Source organism: Lichenostomus cassidix, chromosome 2, assembly GCF_008360975.1.
Source record: "Lichenostomus cassidix isolate B80296 chromosome 2, HeHo_3.0, whole genome shotgun sequence".
Taxonomy (NCBI): domain Eukaryota; kingdom Metazoa; phylum Chordata; class Aves; order Passeriformes; family Meliphagidae; genus Lichenostomus; species Lichenostomus cassidix.
In genome coordinates, this window is record NC_139482.1 from 63,333,449 (window position 1) to 63,353,161 (window position 19,713).

Genomic DNA, 19,713 nt, shown 5'->3' on the forward strand with positions numbered 1-19,713 from the left:
ACAACTTCCATATGAAGGAAAAGAAGTCTTGCTCTCAGAATGAGGAAGTGGTGGTGCTGAGCACAGTATAGGCACTGCAGGGAACACAGCATGACTGAGCCCTGATCTTCAGGAGCTCTGCTAGGATGGGAGCACAAACTGGGATTTTAAACATTCCTATTATAGAAGTTACCATGTATGAATTTTGGAGCTGATATGTTGACAAAGAAGGTGACAATTTTCAGGCAAACATGATAGTCCAAGTGAACGCCTGGTGTCTCTCTAGTCACTTACACAGAGAACTAGGAGGTAAAATTGCACCAGTTACTTTCCTCATGCTAAATTATCTGTAAGACTCAAAGCTCACCTCAGAAATGAATCTTTCATGACTCACTGAAAGCAGAGAGGAAAGCCTCCCTAAGATACAGGCGCAGTTTCTGTCCCGTGCTGTTTGTCTGGGAGCCAGTAGTCTCAATTTTCATTCTTGCTAATCCATTGGCCTTGAGAAAGTGCTGCAGTGAGTTACAGTGGAGGGGCCCTGCACAAGATAAAGTTTCTGTTTCTTGTAGGTCAGAGAACTCCTCTGCTGGACAGAGAGGCAGTCACGTATTCTAGTAAGTCAGCAATGTGGGGAATGGAAAGCAGCCATGCATTTGTCCTCTCTCATGTGGCTATCATTTGACAGAGATCCCTGTGTCTCCTTCACCCTGCCTGGGTGATGGGTCTCCAGCATTCAGTGAAAAGAATGACTAAGGGGTTCTTCACCCAGCTACTGCCATACTGTCTTTTCTTCTACACAGAACACTTTCCACATAGAAATATACCCAATATATGTAGTGCAGAATAAACCATCATATGTATTGTTTTTACTGCCGTATATGCCACATACTTTATATCTCGTCTGCATAAAAAATAACTGTTTGCTGATACTGCAGAAAGCCCTGGTTATGCAGCTTATTACAAAGGTTGCTTGAAAGATAAATCATAGTTATAAACTCATTATAATTTGCATATAATACTAAATGTTCAACCAGTGGATACTGGTTTTCCATGCTGTTTTTTTTTTCCTTGGGCTAAATTTTGTGGCTGTAAAATGGCTTATCTATCTGGAGAACAAGACTGGGGACAATAACATTACTTCAGCCACACTGAGGTAGTTCTGTTAACTGGAAAGCTGCTTTCTCCCCTCCTTCTTCCTAGCACCTACTTCGCTCAGAGTCATGCCCTCTTACACGTTCATGACCATAATCCTTTCAAGTGGGCTTAGTTTGGAATTATGCCTGTTCTCCTGAATTCAGAGGTGGATTTGTACAGATAAATTTCCCCAGGGTTCTGAGGTAGAGGCTGAGCCTGCAGCAAGCTCCGTAACTGAAGCCATCTACAAGTCATTTTGAACCCAGACCCAGTGCACTGTTGCGACAAGCTGAATTGCAGACAAGCTGAAGCTTCTGAGGCAATGCAGCAGCAGAACATTCTTACTTTGTAAACAGAGTGCCTGATTTTTCACATGGAATGAAGTGCTTTATTGCATATAGCTTTATTATATAGCATCTTCTGATATAACTGCTTAGTTTCCTTTTTGTTTCCCTTTCTGTGAATCACTACATTTACTTGCTTATCTGAAGTAACTAGAAATACCTACAGATAAAGAAGTGCTGTGAATCATCATTTTTGGTTCCTTTTATCTTACGTGGTAGTTCATGAGCTTTTGGGCAAGTCTATTAACTGCTCAGCATTTTGTAATTTGGTAGCACTTAAAGTGATATTTTTTGAAGCTGATGATTAATGGTTACACAGTAAGGCCCCCCATCCTCATGGTACTTCTGAAAGCATAAAACCTTCATCACTGCCACTGCTGGGTTACTTATGAAAGTCAGACTCTGAGCCACACAACGACACTTGACTGCAACCCACCTACCAGAGAGCAGTCATAGCCAGTGTCTCTCTGACAGTTAGAGCCCTAAAACTGTCCTTTGAACGTGATTAGACCCTTCTTTCTACCCTGGCTCTTCCTCCCCTGACACAGGCACGCACACTCACACCCACCCTCCTCCAGGCTGTGACAGACTCGTTAGAGGGAAAGAATTGCACAAGCAGGGCCCTTAAGAGGAGAGAGATTCAGCTGTCAGCCCAGCACTCATTTCTGGAGCTGACAGCAAGGGTGTCTAAGCTCAGCAAAAGGCATAATATGCTAGAGGTTATCAGCAAATGGAATAAAAGCCTTTAAAGTTGTACCAGGTGTTGTTTGCAGTGGGGTGCCCTTTGAAAAGCCACTCACTTTTGGATCCACCTGCTCAGTTTGTGTCTGAATCCTTTCCTGGGCACGCAGAGTTCCTAACCCACAGCCCTGCTGCCAGCTGCCCATCAAAGCCAGCTCTAATGTGGCTGATGCTGGGGGTGTCTGGCTGTGCTTGGCCAGAGGTCATACACAGCCGTGTATTTCTGCAAACAGGGAGGTGAAACAATGTGAGGTAACTGGCCAGTCTGGGGGATAGCTTCAAAAGCAGGAAAGCTCTTGGCAGTCTGCAACAGATCCAGATCATCAAAGGAATGGGGAGCTCTCCTGGTACAATGACTGTGCAGAGAAAAGAATCTTTCATCTGGTGCTCAGACCTTTACAAATCCTAAAGAACCATAGCACATGATGAGCTCTGCTGTGTTCCATTCCCATTTTTACAACTCTATCACACATGCACAATTTCCCTCCCCTCAACTGAAACCACTTCATCAGCCAGTGCTTTGCATTGAAACTGAAATGCATAGGTCTAAAATCTACAGATCCAGAGTGCTGTTGTTTCCTTACCAAGCCCAGGATGAGAAGGTCATTTTCACTTACCAAAGATTATATGAACCAGCTTTCTTAGAGATTATCAGATTAAAATCCAACATAGTTGGTGGTATATTCCCTCACCCCTCCCACTGTGACCTTTTAATGTATTGTAAATTGCTGAGAAAGTTATTTTAAATGTCTTCCGTGGTTTAAGGTAGAGGCTTGTGGTACTTCTGCATCACACAGCCTTTCATTAAAATGGCAGGGGATGATTCAAATAATTAAAGGAAGTTTTGTTTTCTGGTTTCTGGGATTTGGAAACTTGCAGTCAGGAATCTGTATTGCTGCTGTTACCGGTGGTATTATCAGTAGACTATACAGTAAAGTAGGTGAGCCTGAAGGAGGACAGCAGTGGAAAAGATCAACTGGATTCCCTGAAAACACAGCCAAGATGATACATAGCAAGTGCACGGTCAGCTCTCTTGACACATTGTTCCTGAGCAGGGGCCACAGTGTTGCAGGTCACAGAGCTCCAGTGCTCACTGGGTCCCTGAGTGACCTCGCTGCCACTCACTGTTGTTTTTCCTTTGTGCAGGATGGAGGATGCAACTGCCCAGGAGATGTCGCCAAAGCATTTGGTAAGGACAGTGTGTTATGACACCCCCCACTTGTCTCCAGCTCCCCTGGCAGCAGGGATGCAGGAATCAGTTTGACCCTGAATGTGTAATCACTTAGCAGTAGGTTACTTTCATCCCTGCGGGTGACTCCAGTGAAATTAATGCACCAGGCATTAATTTGCTCTTTGGAACAGACAGTCCAAATTCTGCAGTGCAAAACATAGGGGGGTTGAAGTGCTATTTAGAAATTATCTGCCAGGTGTATGAGATAGAGCCACTGGGAGAGTAATACAAAGAAAAGTGATGAGGCTTTCTTCTGAGTAGAGTTCAAAGATGCCTGTAATATTGCTAGATCTGGCTGACCTGAACCTTGAGTGGAAGAAGAGCTGGTGGAATGCATGTTGGATGGAAGAACAAAACAAAAAAGCAGGCCCGATCCTTAGAGATGTTCTTGGGATCAGCTGTCCACTTGAAGAGATGAGATTTTATTTATACTATATCCTCTAGAGCTAGGCAGATGTCTAAAACATCGAAGTTAATAATTAACAGATTTTGCTTTCATGTAAAAGCAAAATTAACTACTGTAACCAGTAAATTCAGTGAATTACACCAGCTCTTAGTGATAGAATAGAGGATTTAATCTGTGAGTATTGTCTGCTGGGCGTGAAAATTATGTTGGTATGGTGGGGTCAAACTCATGATTGTCACTTAGCCATAACCTTGTTATAGCAGCATATGGGAAGCAGGCACTAAATGCATCCCAAGATGACAAGACATTTAAAGGCACTCCCCTGCCTCCCACAATACCAGACTCTTTGGAGGTGTCAAGTAGGGTGATGCCTGGAACACAGTGGGACAGCACAGTCTCTCATTGGGATTTCAGGGTGGTATGAAAACAAGAGATAGCACAATATGATACAGAATGTGTGCTTTGTAGGAACCTTTACAAGTATGGAAAGTAGATGCAGGCCTAAACTCAGATTACAGACCTGCCAAGAAAAACTCTAGGTCTCCTGGAAAGGTTGAAACGAAAATCTAAATTTACAGACAGCTCCTGTTTTGAGACAGGTCAGATGACAAGGAAGACTTAATTAGAGAATTCTAAGCACAGCTGTGGAGTGATTGCTACCAGCAAGGAATGTGCGATTTCACATAACCCTTGTGTTACCCTGTGGTGATGTGATGTGGGGAATAGATAACTTGCAGTTGGGTGATTCCAACATAGCTGAACAGCAGCATCCACCCTCTTAGACAAGATTGTATTAAAAAATGCTCAGCCTCTCTTCAGCCCTCACTCTGACATGCTGCCTGCAGTGAGGTCTTTGTTCTGCCTCTCTGTGGCTCCACTGCTTACCAAGTTCTTACTGGTGGTGTGGTCCTCGGGAGCTTGTGAACTGGGACTGCGACCTCACTGTATTCCCAGCTGTCTGCACAGAAACCTGGCCCATGGGAAAGGTCTTTCTTCAACAAGAGCATTTCCAAAAGTTAAAACAACAGGAAGCAAACTTCACAGTGTTTCAAATGTTTTTCTTTGTGGTGTTTATAACATGCCTGAAAGATCCTTGTAGTCTCTTTGGGATAACTGAACCTAAACCTGACTGAAACCTGTGAAGAGGCAGCTTCTGGCTTTGCTATTCATCAAGATGTGCTGGGATTCACAGTGGTACATGTCTGAAGGCTACCACGGAATTATCCCTTGGACCAGAGGAACATCAGAAAGCTGACATTTTACAGGCAGTAGTTGTACTCTTGATAGTGGCCCTGACAGATGAGTCTGACCGTGTGTCACAGTTACAGAGCTGGAAATGATGGAGATGACCCTGAGGCAATAAACTTACTGTATGTGGTTATGTACAGTTGAGGTAGACACACTGTGAACATCTGACTGAGCTGGCCCCGGGTGTGCATTTGTCAAAAGTATGTGGTAAAATAAGCTTTGAGGTAACATTATTACTGTCAGTGTTTATTGAGTGCTACTGAAGTGATTGGCTATCCGAGCATCATAGAAGGTGACCAGCATGCCCAAAATTTACAAGTCAAAGCTCTGATACTGAATTGTCTAGCACAGACCTCTACGCTTGAGTTACATGAATATATTGGATAGTGAAGACGAGGTGATAAAACACACAGATGTGCAGTTTCATCTAGGGATGAAGGCCTGGACAAAGCATGGGCAAGAGACCTGAAGAAGGCATTTGGTTAAAGTAATTATGCTATCTCTTTCCCAGTGGATCATTGTAAAATCTTCATGGAACAGGACACTTTGCTATAAAGCAGAGACAAAGCATCCATTTGAATTATGGAAAGTGTGAGGGAGTCCCAAATGTGAAGACTAGCACTGAAGGTGTGACTGGAGAGGCAAGTTCATGGAAACAGGACGAGTAGAGTGGATTGAATGCAAGTAGAAAACTGTGAAGAACCAAGAAATAAATGTTGAGAAGCTTTAAGGTGACACCATTGACTGGTGTCAGGACTCAGAGGCAGATGGGGCATTTTGACAGAGGGGAAAAAAGGTAAAAGCCTATTTTAAAATGCAAGGAGCAGGGAAGCACTGAAGGTGAGGGACAAAAATGCTGGGAGAAACATGCTTTGGGAGAGACTGCTGGAATTCTGGAACTGTTAGATGGGAACTTTGTATGCATTTGGTAAACTGAAGATGTCACTGCCACCTGGGTGTTAGAGATGATAATGAAAAAGACGTAGGTTGATAGGAAAGAAAAGAGCTGTTTTGATGCAGGAATGAGAGAAAGCATGAAAGAACTTTATGCTGGGCTCTCAGATGGTTCATATAACTGAACCCTTGGAAAGGCTGATAACATGAACACATTTCTCAGAATGCACCAGGGAGGCACTACTGCCTCCTTTTTTAATGATGAGAAGTCAAAGCACAGAAACACTAAGTTCAATTGCCTGAGGTCATATATTTTTTGTGATGGAGCCAGGAAAGAATGTGCCTTTTAAATCCTATGCCAGCATCTTTAACGCATTACCGCTGTTCCTTACAGCAGTGGTGAGAAGAGATGGAGGAGCAGGGAAGGAAGGGGAAGGAAAAATCATATGGAAAAGTCAACTGGGGACATACACTAGTTCCAAACTATAGCAGATCTCGCTGGCCTTTTCTCCTGTTTTCAATAGCTGTGTGTATATCTACTGTTGCAAAGGCTCACTGGCTCGGCTGGAGCACAGGTGAATATTGATTCCAGGGCAAGCTCTGGTCCAGGCAGACTTACACTGTATCTGCCTGGAGGGCTAACCAGCCTCCAAATCCAGGCCAGCTCCAGCTGAATTTGTGCAGAGCCAGTCTGGTTATCAGTGACTTGTATAATCAGGCCTACGAAAGACATCTGAGGGGCTCTATCCAGATCCAGCAGAACTGTGTGAGTGCTGCAAGCTTGGGCTGGCGTCAGCACTGCTATTCTGTAATTGCTTGAAAGAGGAGGCACTGTGAAATGTGAATGAGCAGAATCAGCCCAGATTCAGCATAGGCCTCAAGGGGAAAGTCAGTGCATGAAAGTGGCATTGTGTAGAAACAGGACAAGTCTGGCCAACTCTGGGTGAGCCTCTGGGATGTTTGTGTGCAGCATATCCCATCACATCCTGTGTTATCCGGGGATTGTTGCCAGGTGTTCCCAGTCCCCCACAACTTAAAATAATGGCATGTTGTCAATCTGTATTTGAAAAAAAAAGACTGCAGATGGGTGTTGCAAACATCACCAGTGCTTCTGATGGTTATACAAAAATAACATGCATAAGTCAAAGACCATGCTAAAAACTGCATCCTCCTGGTCAGATATTAACTGGTAGAAAAGTAGTGGAACAGACTTGAAACTTTCAGATATCTTTGCAGCACTGAAGCACAGTAGAAGGTTCTGGAGAGCACTGGAGAAGTATATTTAATATGGGCTTGTAATTTCTGGAGCAGCAGGGCAGCAAGCATGTGTCATTTCAATGTTTAGACATGCTGCATCTGCTGTAGTATAGCTCCTCTCTTCTGGAAGAGCTTGATGAATTATGTTGTAGTTTGCAAAAGTTACTCAAGTTGGATGAGTTTCAATCTTGTAATTCAAACATATTTGCTTCCCTCCCAAAAAGATGCAGCCAAAAGGAAAATAATAGATACTGAAGTGCACAGGAATCAAAATTCTGTGATTCTGAAGTGCAGATTTCATGTGACTTTTGCATTAATAATTTGAAGGCTGTAAGACCCACATCCAAAAATGGCACTAGAATTGGAGATCAGGAGATAGTATTGACACGGCAGAGAGTCCAGAATGTCTTTTGGCTTTTGACTTGTTTAAATGCCCTCTTTGAAGCCTTGACCGCAAATCTGTCCCTCCTTTCTTGTGTTTCCTGCCACCCATGAAGAAGACATAAATTAGATTTCCCAGGGTACTGACTTTGTGCAAAGATGGAGGAAGGTTGTTCCAGGTAACAACAGGAATTTGCCACCAGGAATTAAAGGATGAGTAGTCCCTTCATTTTTGGCAGGTTAATAGTAGTATCAGACATGAGTTGAACCAAGGCTTTAAAACTCAGCCATCTGAAACAAGAGAGCTCAGGAGAAATCTGCCAGGTAGCTGGCATGATAGGACACCTGAATGGGTGCCTGGCTATAAATAATGCTTGTGATGTGCTGTGCACAAGCCTCATTTTTAATATCCCTTTGCCATGGACATAGTGTTCCTTTCAAGCGGCCACCAGGCAAAGGGAGGTGAGGTCAGCAGAGCAGCTGGGTGCTCTGCCCTGAGGCCTTCTGCCAGCTCTGTGCTTTGGCAAAGGGAGTGGAGGGAGAAACTGGCACACATCACCCTCATCATGTGTTCTAAGATCCAAATATTCCCGAATTCAGGTTGGCAGAAGCTGAGCAGATTTGATAGTGATTTCACTTACTTCTCAGATTTCAAGGTCTGGTGCTATGGTTTGGGTGGTGACAGAGATCAGAGCAAATCCTAATGCCAGACTTACCTAGTCTGGGATCTCCCCAGAGTTCAGATGTGCTCCTTACAAGGTGGGTGGAGTTCAAGCTCACCTACTTTCTATGAAGTGAGGTTTATAGCTCAGTTCTTCTGCCAGTTCTAGGAAGAAGCTGAGCAGAGGGGAGGTCTGTTCTGACACACGAATAAGCAGAGTATGAATAGGCAAATGCTTTGTTTCAGGGGTGGGTCACCACAGGCTCATAAAAGACTAAAAGACAAACTTTTCCAAGCAAGACTAGATACGCCAAAATATCACAGCAGGAGCTGCTGGTGGAACAGCTCCAGCCCAGCTGGAAATATTGGAGATCACAGCAGAAAATCAAGAATGATTCCAAAAGCTTTCTTCCTGATCTTACTCCCAGTGGAACCGATTTAATGATTTACAAAGCCAGAGAAGATAGACTGAACAGTCATGATTGAGTATTCAGTGTTGCTACTCAGTATCTGGAACATATTTAGGAGTTGTAGCTATGGGTTAGACCTCCTTTGTGGTGCATGCTGGGAACCACAGAACCCAGGGTGGTGGTCCTTGGCCCAGAATTTTTAAACAGGAACCGAGCAGACCCATCCAGATCTCTTTGGCTAGGGGTCATCCAGAAAGACATTGAACACATGCAGCTGATGGACTTGAAAAATCTATAATTTCAGTAAAAAATCTGCTTGTTTTATGTCATTGTTAGGAGGAGTACATTACATTCGTGAGTCTGCTTTCCTTCAGGGTACATTCTCACTCACAGTTTGTGGCCTAGAAAGCTCTTGAAGTAGGAAACATCTCCTTTGCTCTACAGCATTGAGCTCGACAGGTCCCAGCCCTGTGTTTAGGACTTCTGATCGCTGCAGTCACAGTTAATAAGGAATCGTGCTCAGATACTATTATCAAGTAAAGGGTTAAGACTGAATTTGAAAATACAAGACTGTGGGGTAGAGTAGAATAATCTATATCTTTGTCATCATAACAGAAAAATCTTTTTGCCATTTAAAATACCAGAGAAATACAATTCACCCTGTGTCACTTCTTCAGTAAAGCTTTTCTTCCAAGTTTGCTGTGACTTTCACATGAGGGGACTCTGTAACAAACTATTAAGTGCTGATTATTGTTTCCTGGAGATCATTGTGTTCTTGCTTTGTCTGTCACCCTCTTCTCCTTTCCCTGCTTCCTTACATGTCCCTTTGCTGATCACAGGAGCGGGTGCTGACTTCGTCATGATTGGAGGAATGTTTGCAGGCCATGACCAGAGTGCTGGAGACATTATAGAAAAGAATGGCAAGAAGGTGAAACTATTCTATGGAATGAGCTCTGATACAGCCATGATGAAGCATGCAGGAGGGGTTGCTGAATACAGGTATGAATTCCACACAGGAGCAATTGCAGTTAGCCATCCATCTAGGAACTTCTGGAGCAGAATTGCGCAAAAGGAAACAGGCCTGTGCTGCTACTCTTATTGAAGAAGTTGTTACCTACGCTTATGACAGCAGATATGAGGGAGAGATGACATCCAGAGGGTGACGGGGAGGAAGAGCTGGGGCTGGCCAGCTGAGAGCAGTGATGTTCACTCCTTTGCAGCCACTGTGGTGCTGCAGCCACTGCAGCACCAGCTGCATGGTCTGGGAAGTCATTAGGTACTTTTCTGATTTTTCTGGTGCCTCAGGACGTGTATGAACTAAATGCTGGAACGTGGCATACTAGGCTGCAGTTTCTGTCCCTCTGCATGTCCAGGTTGAGTGTCCTGTTGGTGTATTGGTTCCCAGCTAAGCGACATGCTCCCTTCTGTTTGCAGAAAGTGTGTGCTGGGGAACTGGCAAAGCTTAGCTGGGCTTTCCCCAGTGTAGAGTTGAGATACAGCTGTAACACTGATGAGGGCCCAGGATCTGCAAAGCACTCAGTCACCAGCAGCAGCCCCAGGACTCCTTCCTGTGTTTGTTGGGCAGTTTTCTTAGGCAGCAGAAGCCTGCTCTACAGTTTTCCCACCTCTCTTTCGGTAACAGAGCACCAGAATAGTCTCAAATAATGCAGAATGCAGTTGAGTTGTTTTTGAGCTAAAATCCTCGGTGGAGAAGAAAGGAAGACAGGCTTTGCAAAGGAATCTATTGTCCATTGCTATTTTACTCTGGAAAGTGCTGAGAATTTTGACTTTTTTACAAAAGCAGATGACACTGGAAAACCTCTGCATCTTTTCTGAGTGACAGCCTTAGTCAGTGTCCTCAGACAACATGGTTCTTACTTTGTTAGAGAATGTCTCCTGTCTTACAGTAAACACTGGTTTATTGAGGAGGTCCCTTTTGATTCGTCTCTGCTGGCATGGATTCAGGCTCTGGTCCCATCTGGTAAACTGCTGTTTCCAAGAGTCTCAGACACAGTGACCTTACCTGCTGTTCCAGCCAGACATTCAGGATTGATGGGTTTTGTTAGCCTCGTCTGCCGCAACTACTCCGGCACACAGGTTTTTCCCAACATGTCCAGCTGCTACCATGGGTTAGAGTTGCAGCTCTGTGAAGGTGACAGCACAGAATGTGAAGTAGAATGAGATTCACAAAACAAAATGGAATTCACGCTTTGACACACAGACAAGCTGATAGATAGCAATCCCAGGTGTCATGCTAGATAGAAGGATCTTTGATCCCACCTCCTCTTCTCCACCACTCACACTGACTCCTGTGGTGGTTTTTGTCTGGACCATAAAATCATGCACTAGTTCATGTAGCACTTTGTGAAGTGGAAGGTGGTAAAACACAACCTCCTTCATAGCATTTACAGTTGTCTCCTTTGGCCTAAATCATGGCATTATAGAATCATTTGGGTTAGAAGGGACCTTTAAGGTCCAACCCCCCTGTAATGAGGAGGGGCATCTTCAACTAGATCAGGCTGCTCAGAGCCCTGTCCAGTTTGATCTGGAATGATTCCAGGGATGGGGCATCCACCATGTCTCTGGGCAACCTGTTCAGTGTTTTTGCTCTCAAGCAGAACTGTTTATTTGCAGAAGAAAGAGCTGCACAAGAGGCCATCTGCATTTGCAACCAGCTGAAATGATGCACCAGAAATACGTGCTTGCTTATCTCTGGGCTTTGATTCACTTTGGGTTCATGTGCCACTTCCTAGAAGCAGTGTACAGTTGGGTGAAGTTGTAAGGTCCGGAGGGGTCCGGCCGCCTCAGTCCCAATGGCTTCCGGGGCTTCGGGAGACCTCGGAGGCCTCACCTGGGCCCAAGCTCTCAGCCCTCCCGGCTGTTCAGCTCTGTCCCAGAGGCGGCTGCGGTCAGCCTCAGTGTTCCCAGGCTTGCTCCTTGGAGCGGCAGGGACCACGCGGCGGAGGCGGGTGCCTGCCGGGCAGGAACGCCGTGGAGTCGCTGGTCGCTTCCCGTGATAAAGAGAGTGCGACGAGCTGAGAGTCATCAGTGTGCAGTTTATTAAGGAGAAGCGGCGCGGGGGAGGCACACTGGGGGCTCTCGGGTGGGGCGGTCCACGCAGCTACCGGGCGCAGAGCCCGGCGGGGCTGGGGTCGCGGCCACACCACCGAGAGAACAAAGGGAGGGAGTTTTTAGGGGGAAATACGGGGTTTCCCGGGGAGGAACAACAGGGGCGGAGCCAACGGGGCTCCGGGACAACATGAGGGACAAGCGGGGGAGCAAATGAAATATAACTAGGGAGGGGATTACAAGCAACTCATGGGGGAAGCCCGGCAACAGAACATTCTAGTGAGGGCAAGCAGCGGGGGCAGTGATAGGGGCGGGGAAGCGAACTTTAAACCAATAAGCTTAGGAAAAACTTTCCAGGGGAGGGAGAGAGCGGTTTACGGCCCGGCCTCCTCCGAGTCCCAGGCGATGGCATCCTCGGCAGCGTCCCCGTGGATTACGCCGACCGCCGGCCTCGGGGACTCGGGATCTGCAGCATCGGGCCGCCGCACCCCCACACCTCCCCCTTCTTTACTAAATAAGGAGCTAACGTGCTTAACTAAATATTTCTTAATCAATGCAAATGAAGCAGCAATTAAAGCAATAGCAAATAAAACAATAACGCAGTCTTTTAAAAGCGTGGCTCCCCATTCGGGCAGTCCCAGTCCTTTCAGTTCTTTGTAGGCCCATCCTCCGATGGTGGAAAGCGTGGAGTTCACAGCATGACGGACGCCATCCACGGTGCTTTCAAACCAGAGGCTGCTCTCGAAGGTGATGTTTCTTATCAAGGCGTCCATATCCTGCAGCCTCTGGTGGATGCTATGGCTCCCGGAGGATAGGTTGAAGCAGCAGAGCCCCTCAAACTGTTGACAGCCATGTCCATGCGCAAGGAGCAAAAAATCAATGGATACACATTTGCTCCTTGTTCATGGCACGGGCTAAAGTCACCCAGACGTTGGAGCTAGGCTGCCTCACAACCCACAGTTGGACTGGGACGATGGTCAAGAGGAGGAGGAAAAGGTCGGCAACTTCAACCTGGAGTGGAAAGAACCCCTCTGCATCTACTCTGATCAAGGAAGGGATGATGGCAATCCCTTTGGGTCCGGCGTCCGCATCTGAAAGGGCAAGGACAAGAGCGTCAGGAAAGTCACACTTTAGCTTAACAAGAAAGGAGTCACATCCGGGTATCGTACAGTCATCATCGACCCACGCCTGCTGGAAATCCGTGGGGTTGAGGCCGGCCGGTGGCTGTTGGCAGCGTGAGGCCGGCATCTCACGCTGCGCTCTCAGTTTCCCTGGCCAGCAGGGAAGGGAGGTGGAAACGAGGAAGGGTCAGTTAGGGACATGGGGGAAGGACGCTGGGCGCGGGCAGGGGCAGGAGCAGGAGAGCAGGAGAACTTGGAAATTTCCTCGACCGACGTGGGGCAGTCTGCGGCGTAGTGTCCTCTTTTGCCACACCGGTTACAGGTGGCATAGGTGTTTCGGATGGCCAGTGCCTGGGAGGTGTTAGCATTCAGCGCCTTGACAGCAGCCAGGCGCCGACAGGCACTGACCATCTGGGTGATGGTCGGCCGTGGGTCATGTGGCAGGGACAATATGATTTCTTTGCAGATGGTGTTGGATCTCGTGATTGCCCCGTCCACAAGCAGCTGCTCCCTGATGGTGTGGTCGGGGACCTGACGATCGATGGCCTGTTTGAGTTTATCAACAAAACTGGGGAAGGCCTCGTCAGGCCCTTGGAATATCTCCAAGTAGGGGATGGTAGGGGCATCCACCGGAGGGATACCAAGCAGTACCCTCTCCGCTGCACCAGCGAGAGACACTAGAATGTCTATGGGTATCTCTCGGGCTTGCGTCTGGGGTTTAGAATAATCCCCCTCACCCAACAACAACTCGAAGGTGGGGCCGTTTGGAGTGCCGTGCCCAGGAAGCAGTCGCTCTAGCCCCCTGATCTGCCTTTTCCACTCGTCCTCCCACTCTTGGTATTCAACGGGGGACAGTAGACAAGACATCACTAATTTAATGTCAGAGGGAACTAGAGGGACGCCGGTGAGAGTGGCGTGAAGGACTGCTCTGAAATAGTTCAAGTCCCGGCCAAACTCCTTTTGCGTTTTGGCCAGGTCTTTGAGCGCGGCCCTGTCAAAGGGCTCCCACCGTGGGTGATCGCGTTGCCCCGAAACGCGGACTGGTGCGGCGAAGGGGGCCTGGAGGCTCCCCGGTTCCAGATCTAGGTGACAACCTTTCCCAGCCAAGCCGGAGGACCCATCCAAGATGGCCTCCTTCCGGTCAGGGACCATTGGAGGACCAACAAAGATGGCCTCCTTCCGGTCAGGGACCGTTGGAGGACCAACAAAGATGGCCTCCTTCCGGTCAGGGACCGTTGGAGGACCAACAAAGATGGCCTCCTTCCGGTCATCGTGGGAAAGGGGATCCAAGATGGCGTCCTTCCGGCGGACGCCGGAAGGGTAGCCGTGGGAACCGGGAAGACCCGCCTCCGGGGAGGGGTCAGGAAGGGGCAGATCATAGGGAGGGGCGACTGACGAAGGTTCCGGGAAGGAGTCAAGGAAGAGGTGGGGTTTCGGTGGGAAAGGGGAGGTAGGCGGGGTAGGGATAAAGGGGTTGGGCGCAGGGGCGGAGGGTCCGAGGGAGGGGGTGTGCCCGCACGGTGATGGATAGGCCGCCCAGGGGGAGGGATCAGGGAAGGGGCTCGGCGGGAAAGCCGAAGCAGCAGCGGGAACGGGAGGATTGTAGGGAGAAGGAATGGGGGATGGGGAAGCCACGCGGCAGGCGCTATCTTGGTGCCAGCCGCCGCTCCTTTGTGGCTCTCCGGGGAGACAAAAGGAAACACGGCGGGGATTGCGGGGGACTACCAGGGACGAATCAACCCGGGAAGAGGGGTTAGGAGAGACAGAGCCGGGGGTGCCCGAGAGGGTCGCGCGTTCTCCCTCCCAGGCAGGGGACGAAGTGACCGCGGGGGCGCCGGAGACTAGATGAGAACTCCGCGTCCGCAGACGTTCTGAGCCGCCGCGGTCGCCTCGAGAAGGACAGGGGCTGGGGTTAGTTGAGGAATGGGCAAACGGGGAAGGGTTAGCAGGGACTCCCGCGCTCCGAAGGGAGGGACGGAAAGCGTGGAAAATCTGCGTTAAAATCCCGAAAAACTGGTCCGCTCGCTTATACCCTTGGGATATAAGGTGGTTCATGCGCGAGCGGACCCCACGCCAAAAATCGATGGAGTTAGCATCTTGGGGAGAAACATCGGGAAACTCGGCAAAAATAAATTTTACAAAGCGTTTCAGGAGCGGGGAGGGAAAAGAAAATTTCGCTACTCGGAGGGAGGTTTTAACGGAAACATAAAATTCTCGTTGCGCTTTGGTTAGGTTAACCCCCATCTTTTCCACCCGAGATAAAGGTTAGCCGAACCAAACTCTCACCCGACCGATCCGAACGAAAAATTAAATTAAAAGAGGGCAAGCTAGGGGACCCCTTCCCCTACCAACTCACCCGAACACAAAGCGGCGCGGTCGGTTCACGGGGCTCACGGGGCTGGCGGTGCCGACGAGGAGCACCTCTCGAAGTAGTCCAGGGAGGGTGCTGCAACTCGCCGGGTGGCGGAACAACGGATCTCCACTCTTCCCTTCCAAGGAGCGAAGGCAGGTTCGGAGGGTGACGTTGAAGGCGCCACTTGAGGTTGTAGGGTCCGGAGGGGTCCGGCCGCCTCAGTCCCAATGGGCTGCAGGAGCTTCGGGAGACCTCGGAGGCCTCACCTGGGCCCAAGCTCTCAGCCCTCCCGGCTGTTCAGCTCTGTCCCAGAGGCGGCTGCGGTCAGCCTCAGTGTTCCCAGGCTCGCTCCTTGGAGCGGCAGGGACCACGCGGCGGAGGCGGGTGCCTGCCGGGCAGGAACGCCGTGGAGTCGCTGGTCGCTTCCCGTGATAAAGAGAGTGCGACGAGCTGAGAGTCATCAGTGTGCAGTTTATTAAGGAGAAGCGGCGCGGGGGAGGCACACTGGGGGCTCTCGGGTGGGGCGGTCCACGCAGCTACCGGGCGCAGAACCCGGCGGGGCTGGGGTCGCGGCCACACCACCGAGAGAACAAAGGGAGGGGGTTTTTAGGGGGAAATACGGGGTTTCCCGGGGAGGAACAACAGGGGCGGAGCCAACGGGGCTCCGGGACAACATGAGGGACAAGCGGGGGAGCAAATGAAATATAACTAGGGAGGGGATTACAAGCAACTCATGGGGGAAGCCCGGCAACAGAACATTCTAGTGAGGGCAAGCAGCAGGGGCAGTGATAGGGGCGGGGAAGTGAACTTTAAACCAATAAGCTTAGGAAAAACTTTCCAGGGGAGGGAGAGAGCGGTTTACGGCCCGGCCTCCTCCGAGTCCCAGGCGATGGCATCCTCGGCAGCGTCCCCGTGGATTACGCCGACCGCCGGCCTCGGGGACTCGGGATCTGCAGCATTGGGCCGCCGCACCCCCACAGTTGGGGGCTCTTTTTTTTTTTTTTTTTTTTTTTTTTTTTGTCGTGCAGCAAATCTACTTGTCATCAAAGCCTCTGAAAAAATTGTTTGAGTGGACAGGACTAGTAAGTGTCTCATAATACAAAAGTGGCAGTTGCCAGTTACACAGTGGTGCTGGCAACCTTTTATCTGAATGATCATTTCCTGTCCTTTGCTATCCCGTGCTTGAGTCAGCTGGAGTGTGGGAAAGGCCTGATGGGGGAAAGGCCGGGTGCTGGTCAGGCATGTAGTTAATGACAGCTCTCTGAGACATGACAGTATCTCAGTGCTACATGGATCTCTGTGCAGCACAGGCATTAGGGCCTGGCCTCCACAGAGCTGGTGAAAGTTACAGGAAGAGTTTGAGAAAGTTGGCTGTTCCAGGGGGTCAAAGGACTAAGGCAGCTCTTAAATTCTGTTCCACCTTGTTAGGTGTGTATGATGTGGCAACAAAATTTATTGCTAATAGGAGAACTAATCATCAGTGGTCCTGCTTAAAAATGAGATAAAGTGCAAGTACTCTATCTTCTAGGAGCAAGGGTTATACAGAAGGATGCTGTATTTGGCTCAGTCTAGACAGACCTTTTGAAGTCATTGTGGGCAATGCTATACAAATTTGGCTTGATCCATACCTGTATTTTGACTTTCATCCTCAGTTTGAGAATTCCCTGGGGAAATTCCTCAGCAGCAAGGAAGCAGGAACACAATCTGAAATTTTTAGTCCCTTTTGAGATACTGCAGTTTTGTGCCACTAATAGGTAGCATAGAAAGAGTCTCCCAGCCTACTGCTGATACAACAGCTCTGAACACTAAATCTGTGAGCCTTGGCTCTTAGCTATGAAAGTGCTGATACTCAACATCACTCTACAGCCATGACACAGAGCTGGCTACTCATACCAGCCTTGGTCTCAGTCTTGGCCTGTTCCAGCATGAGTGTCACTGTGGTTAAAAAATAGCAGCTGTGAAATGCAGCACTGTAAATGTGCATTGAAGGGGGATTTGAAACAGCACAAGGCTTTGCTTGAGTTGCTCGTATAGTAAAAGTTACAGGAAGTTTAATCACTTCCTAGTTTAGCTTATGGCAAGCTTGAACCAAAAGGGTTCTTAGCATTTTAATGGCTGTACACCCCAAACTTGACCCAAACAGGTCAAGGCAATGGGGCTCCTTTATATGCATTTTAAAAGCCCAGCTGTAAATCTGTATTGGTGACCCAAATAAGCTGTTTTGTCTTTAAAAGAGCTTGAGCACTCGCAGTGTGTTATTCAAGCAGTGGGGAGCTCAGTGTGCTCGGTCTCCTGCAGGATCAGACTGCTTGTCACTTAACTTCATCTTCTCAAAATTACACGTGTTGGCTGGAGAACCTGAGCCTGCAGCAGTCACATTAAAACTGACAGGTAAGGTGAGATGGCTGTAGCGCAGAAAAAAGTCATGAGAGTAATTGTTTTTGTAATGAATATGTCAAGCTGGTCCCATTTAATCTGTGTCACCAGTTTGGTTACTCTTATGTCATTTATATATTGGCTTATTTTTACATTTTCACATCCTTCCATGAGGAATATGGATCAGAGCTGGGGATGTCTGAAAGGCAATTTTTATGGGGTTTTGTGTGGGAGAAGAGAAATAAGGCAAGCAGGGACTGAGACTGCATGCAGTATTGTTCAGTTAGAGCCAATTTGCTTTTGTTAACCCTTTTGAGATTTCATGGGTTTTGTGTGAACGCTGCAGTTCTATTGTGGCCACTCAGCAATTCACAGCTACTACTAAGCTGGGTTTAGGCACTTTATATTAACTGTGGGGTGAAATTTTGGCCACAGAGACAGAATAGCACCAAGTGCTGGCTGCTGCTTACCATCTTGTTGTGTATCCCAAATGATAGCCTGGAAGACCTGCCCCCAGTTCCTCCATTTCTTAAATGCCCCACTCAAAAGATTGCCTCATGCCAGGGCAGCCTAACCCCTTTATTCTGATCCACATTTTGCTGGGCTGACAGAGCACCAACATTTATGCTTCATCCCATCCACCCTGCCAGGATTCCCACCCACCACACATGTCCCTCCACGCAGCAGCCTTCAGCTGGCCAGGAGCGGCACCACAGACTGGGCTCTGTGCAACGAGTCTGAAGCAAATAGTTCTTCCTTCCTGTTCACCACTCAGTGGCTGGCAAGAGACACAGTCAGTGCTGAGAGCATCTGAGCACACCTTTCCCAGCTGCTGGGAGCCTCAATTGCTCTGTCGTCACCTTCCTTTCTAAGAAGGGGTTAGGTTTGGGTCACAACTCCAGGAGAGATGTCAGAGCTGCAAAACCCTCGTCAGATCCTGCTGACTTGTTTATGCAGCTCTTTGCCAAGTGTGCCAGCTTTTGTGACAGCCCGTGTAATCCATTGTCGTGGTTTATCCCAGCAGGCAGCTAAACACAACAGTCACTTGCACACTCCACCCGCAGTGGGATGGGAGAGAGAACTGGGGAAAAAAAACAGAGAGAACTGGGGAAAAAAACCAGCAAAATTCATGGGTTGAGATAAAGAAAGTTCAGTAGGACAGGAAGGGAAGGAATGATAATAACAACAGCAATAATAATACACAAAACAAGTGATTCACAATTTTTCACCACTCACCAGCCAATGCCCAGCCAGTTCCTGAGCAGTGGCCCCAGCCAGCTTTCCCCCCATAGTTTATATACTGAGCATGTTGCCATTTAGTATGGAGTATCCCTTTGGCCAGTTTGGGTCAGCTGTCCTGGCTGTGTCCCCTCCCAACTTCTTGTGTCCCCCAGCCTACTTGCTGGTGGGGTGGTGTGAGGAAAAGGAGAGTCCTTGACTTGGAGTAAACACTGCTTAGCAATAACTCAAACACTGCTGTGTTATCAACTTTATTTCCATCCTAAATACAAAACACAGCACTGTAGCAGCTACTAGGAAAAAAATGAACTGTCTCTCAGGTGAACTCAGGATATCTGTGCATGGCCTATGTGTAGACATTTGTTGCTGTCAAAGCAGTCTCTACTTTGGGGTTTTTTACATTGTTTCATTTTTTGCCAAGTAACTCACGTCTGATCACTGCTGGGTAATTAACCAAACAGGTAGGTAAATATCTTGCCTCCCCCTTTTCCAGATTCCAGCTACACCTCATTTCATCCTGCTATGTCTGAACTCCCCCTACTTTCACCACAGGCCACACTCAGTCAGTCTCAGTTCCTTCAGTGAGAAAAGGGGTGGCACAGGACATTGTGGTCATATGTTAATGGTTTCTCTGTGCTGCTCCTTCTTTTTGTGCTTTCTGCATTGTGGGCTATCCACAGGACACAGTCCCTGTTCTGGCATGAGTCACACAGGGACTACAGTCGCTTTGGGAGTGCCCATCTTTGGCATGGAGCACCTCCTCTCACAAGTGCCTCTCTAGCTGCAGGTCTCCTCAGGTATGTCTGGGTGTGTTTGCTCTTTCAGTGGCTGCTGTTTCTTAAATACACTTGAGCAGAGGTGTCGTGCTC

At 48.2% G+C, this 19,713-nt stretch overlaps 1 protein-coding gene across 2 annotated transcripts in view; it reads left to right on the plus strand.

The window, feature by feature from the left end:
- GMPR (guanosine monophosphate reductase) overlaps positions 1–19,713 on the plus strand; it is a 47,478-nt gene that overhangs the window by 19,901 nt on the left and 7,864 nt on the right. For both annotated transcript variants that reach the window (XM_085051856.1, XM_085051857.1), the window contains exons 7-8: positions 3,345–3,387; positions 9,526–9,685. In XM_085051856.1, the coding sequence (XP_084907982.1) occupies positions 3,345–3,387; positions 9,526–9,685 (203 nt within the window). The remainder of the gene's footprint in view (positions 1–3,344; positions 3,388–9,525; positions 9,686–19,713) is intronic.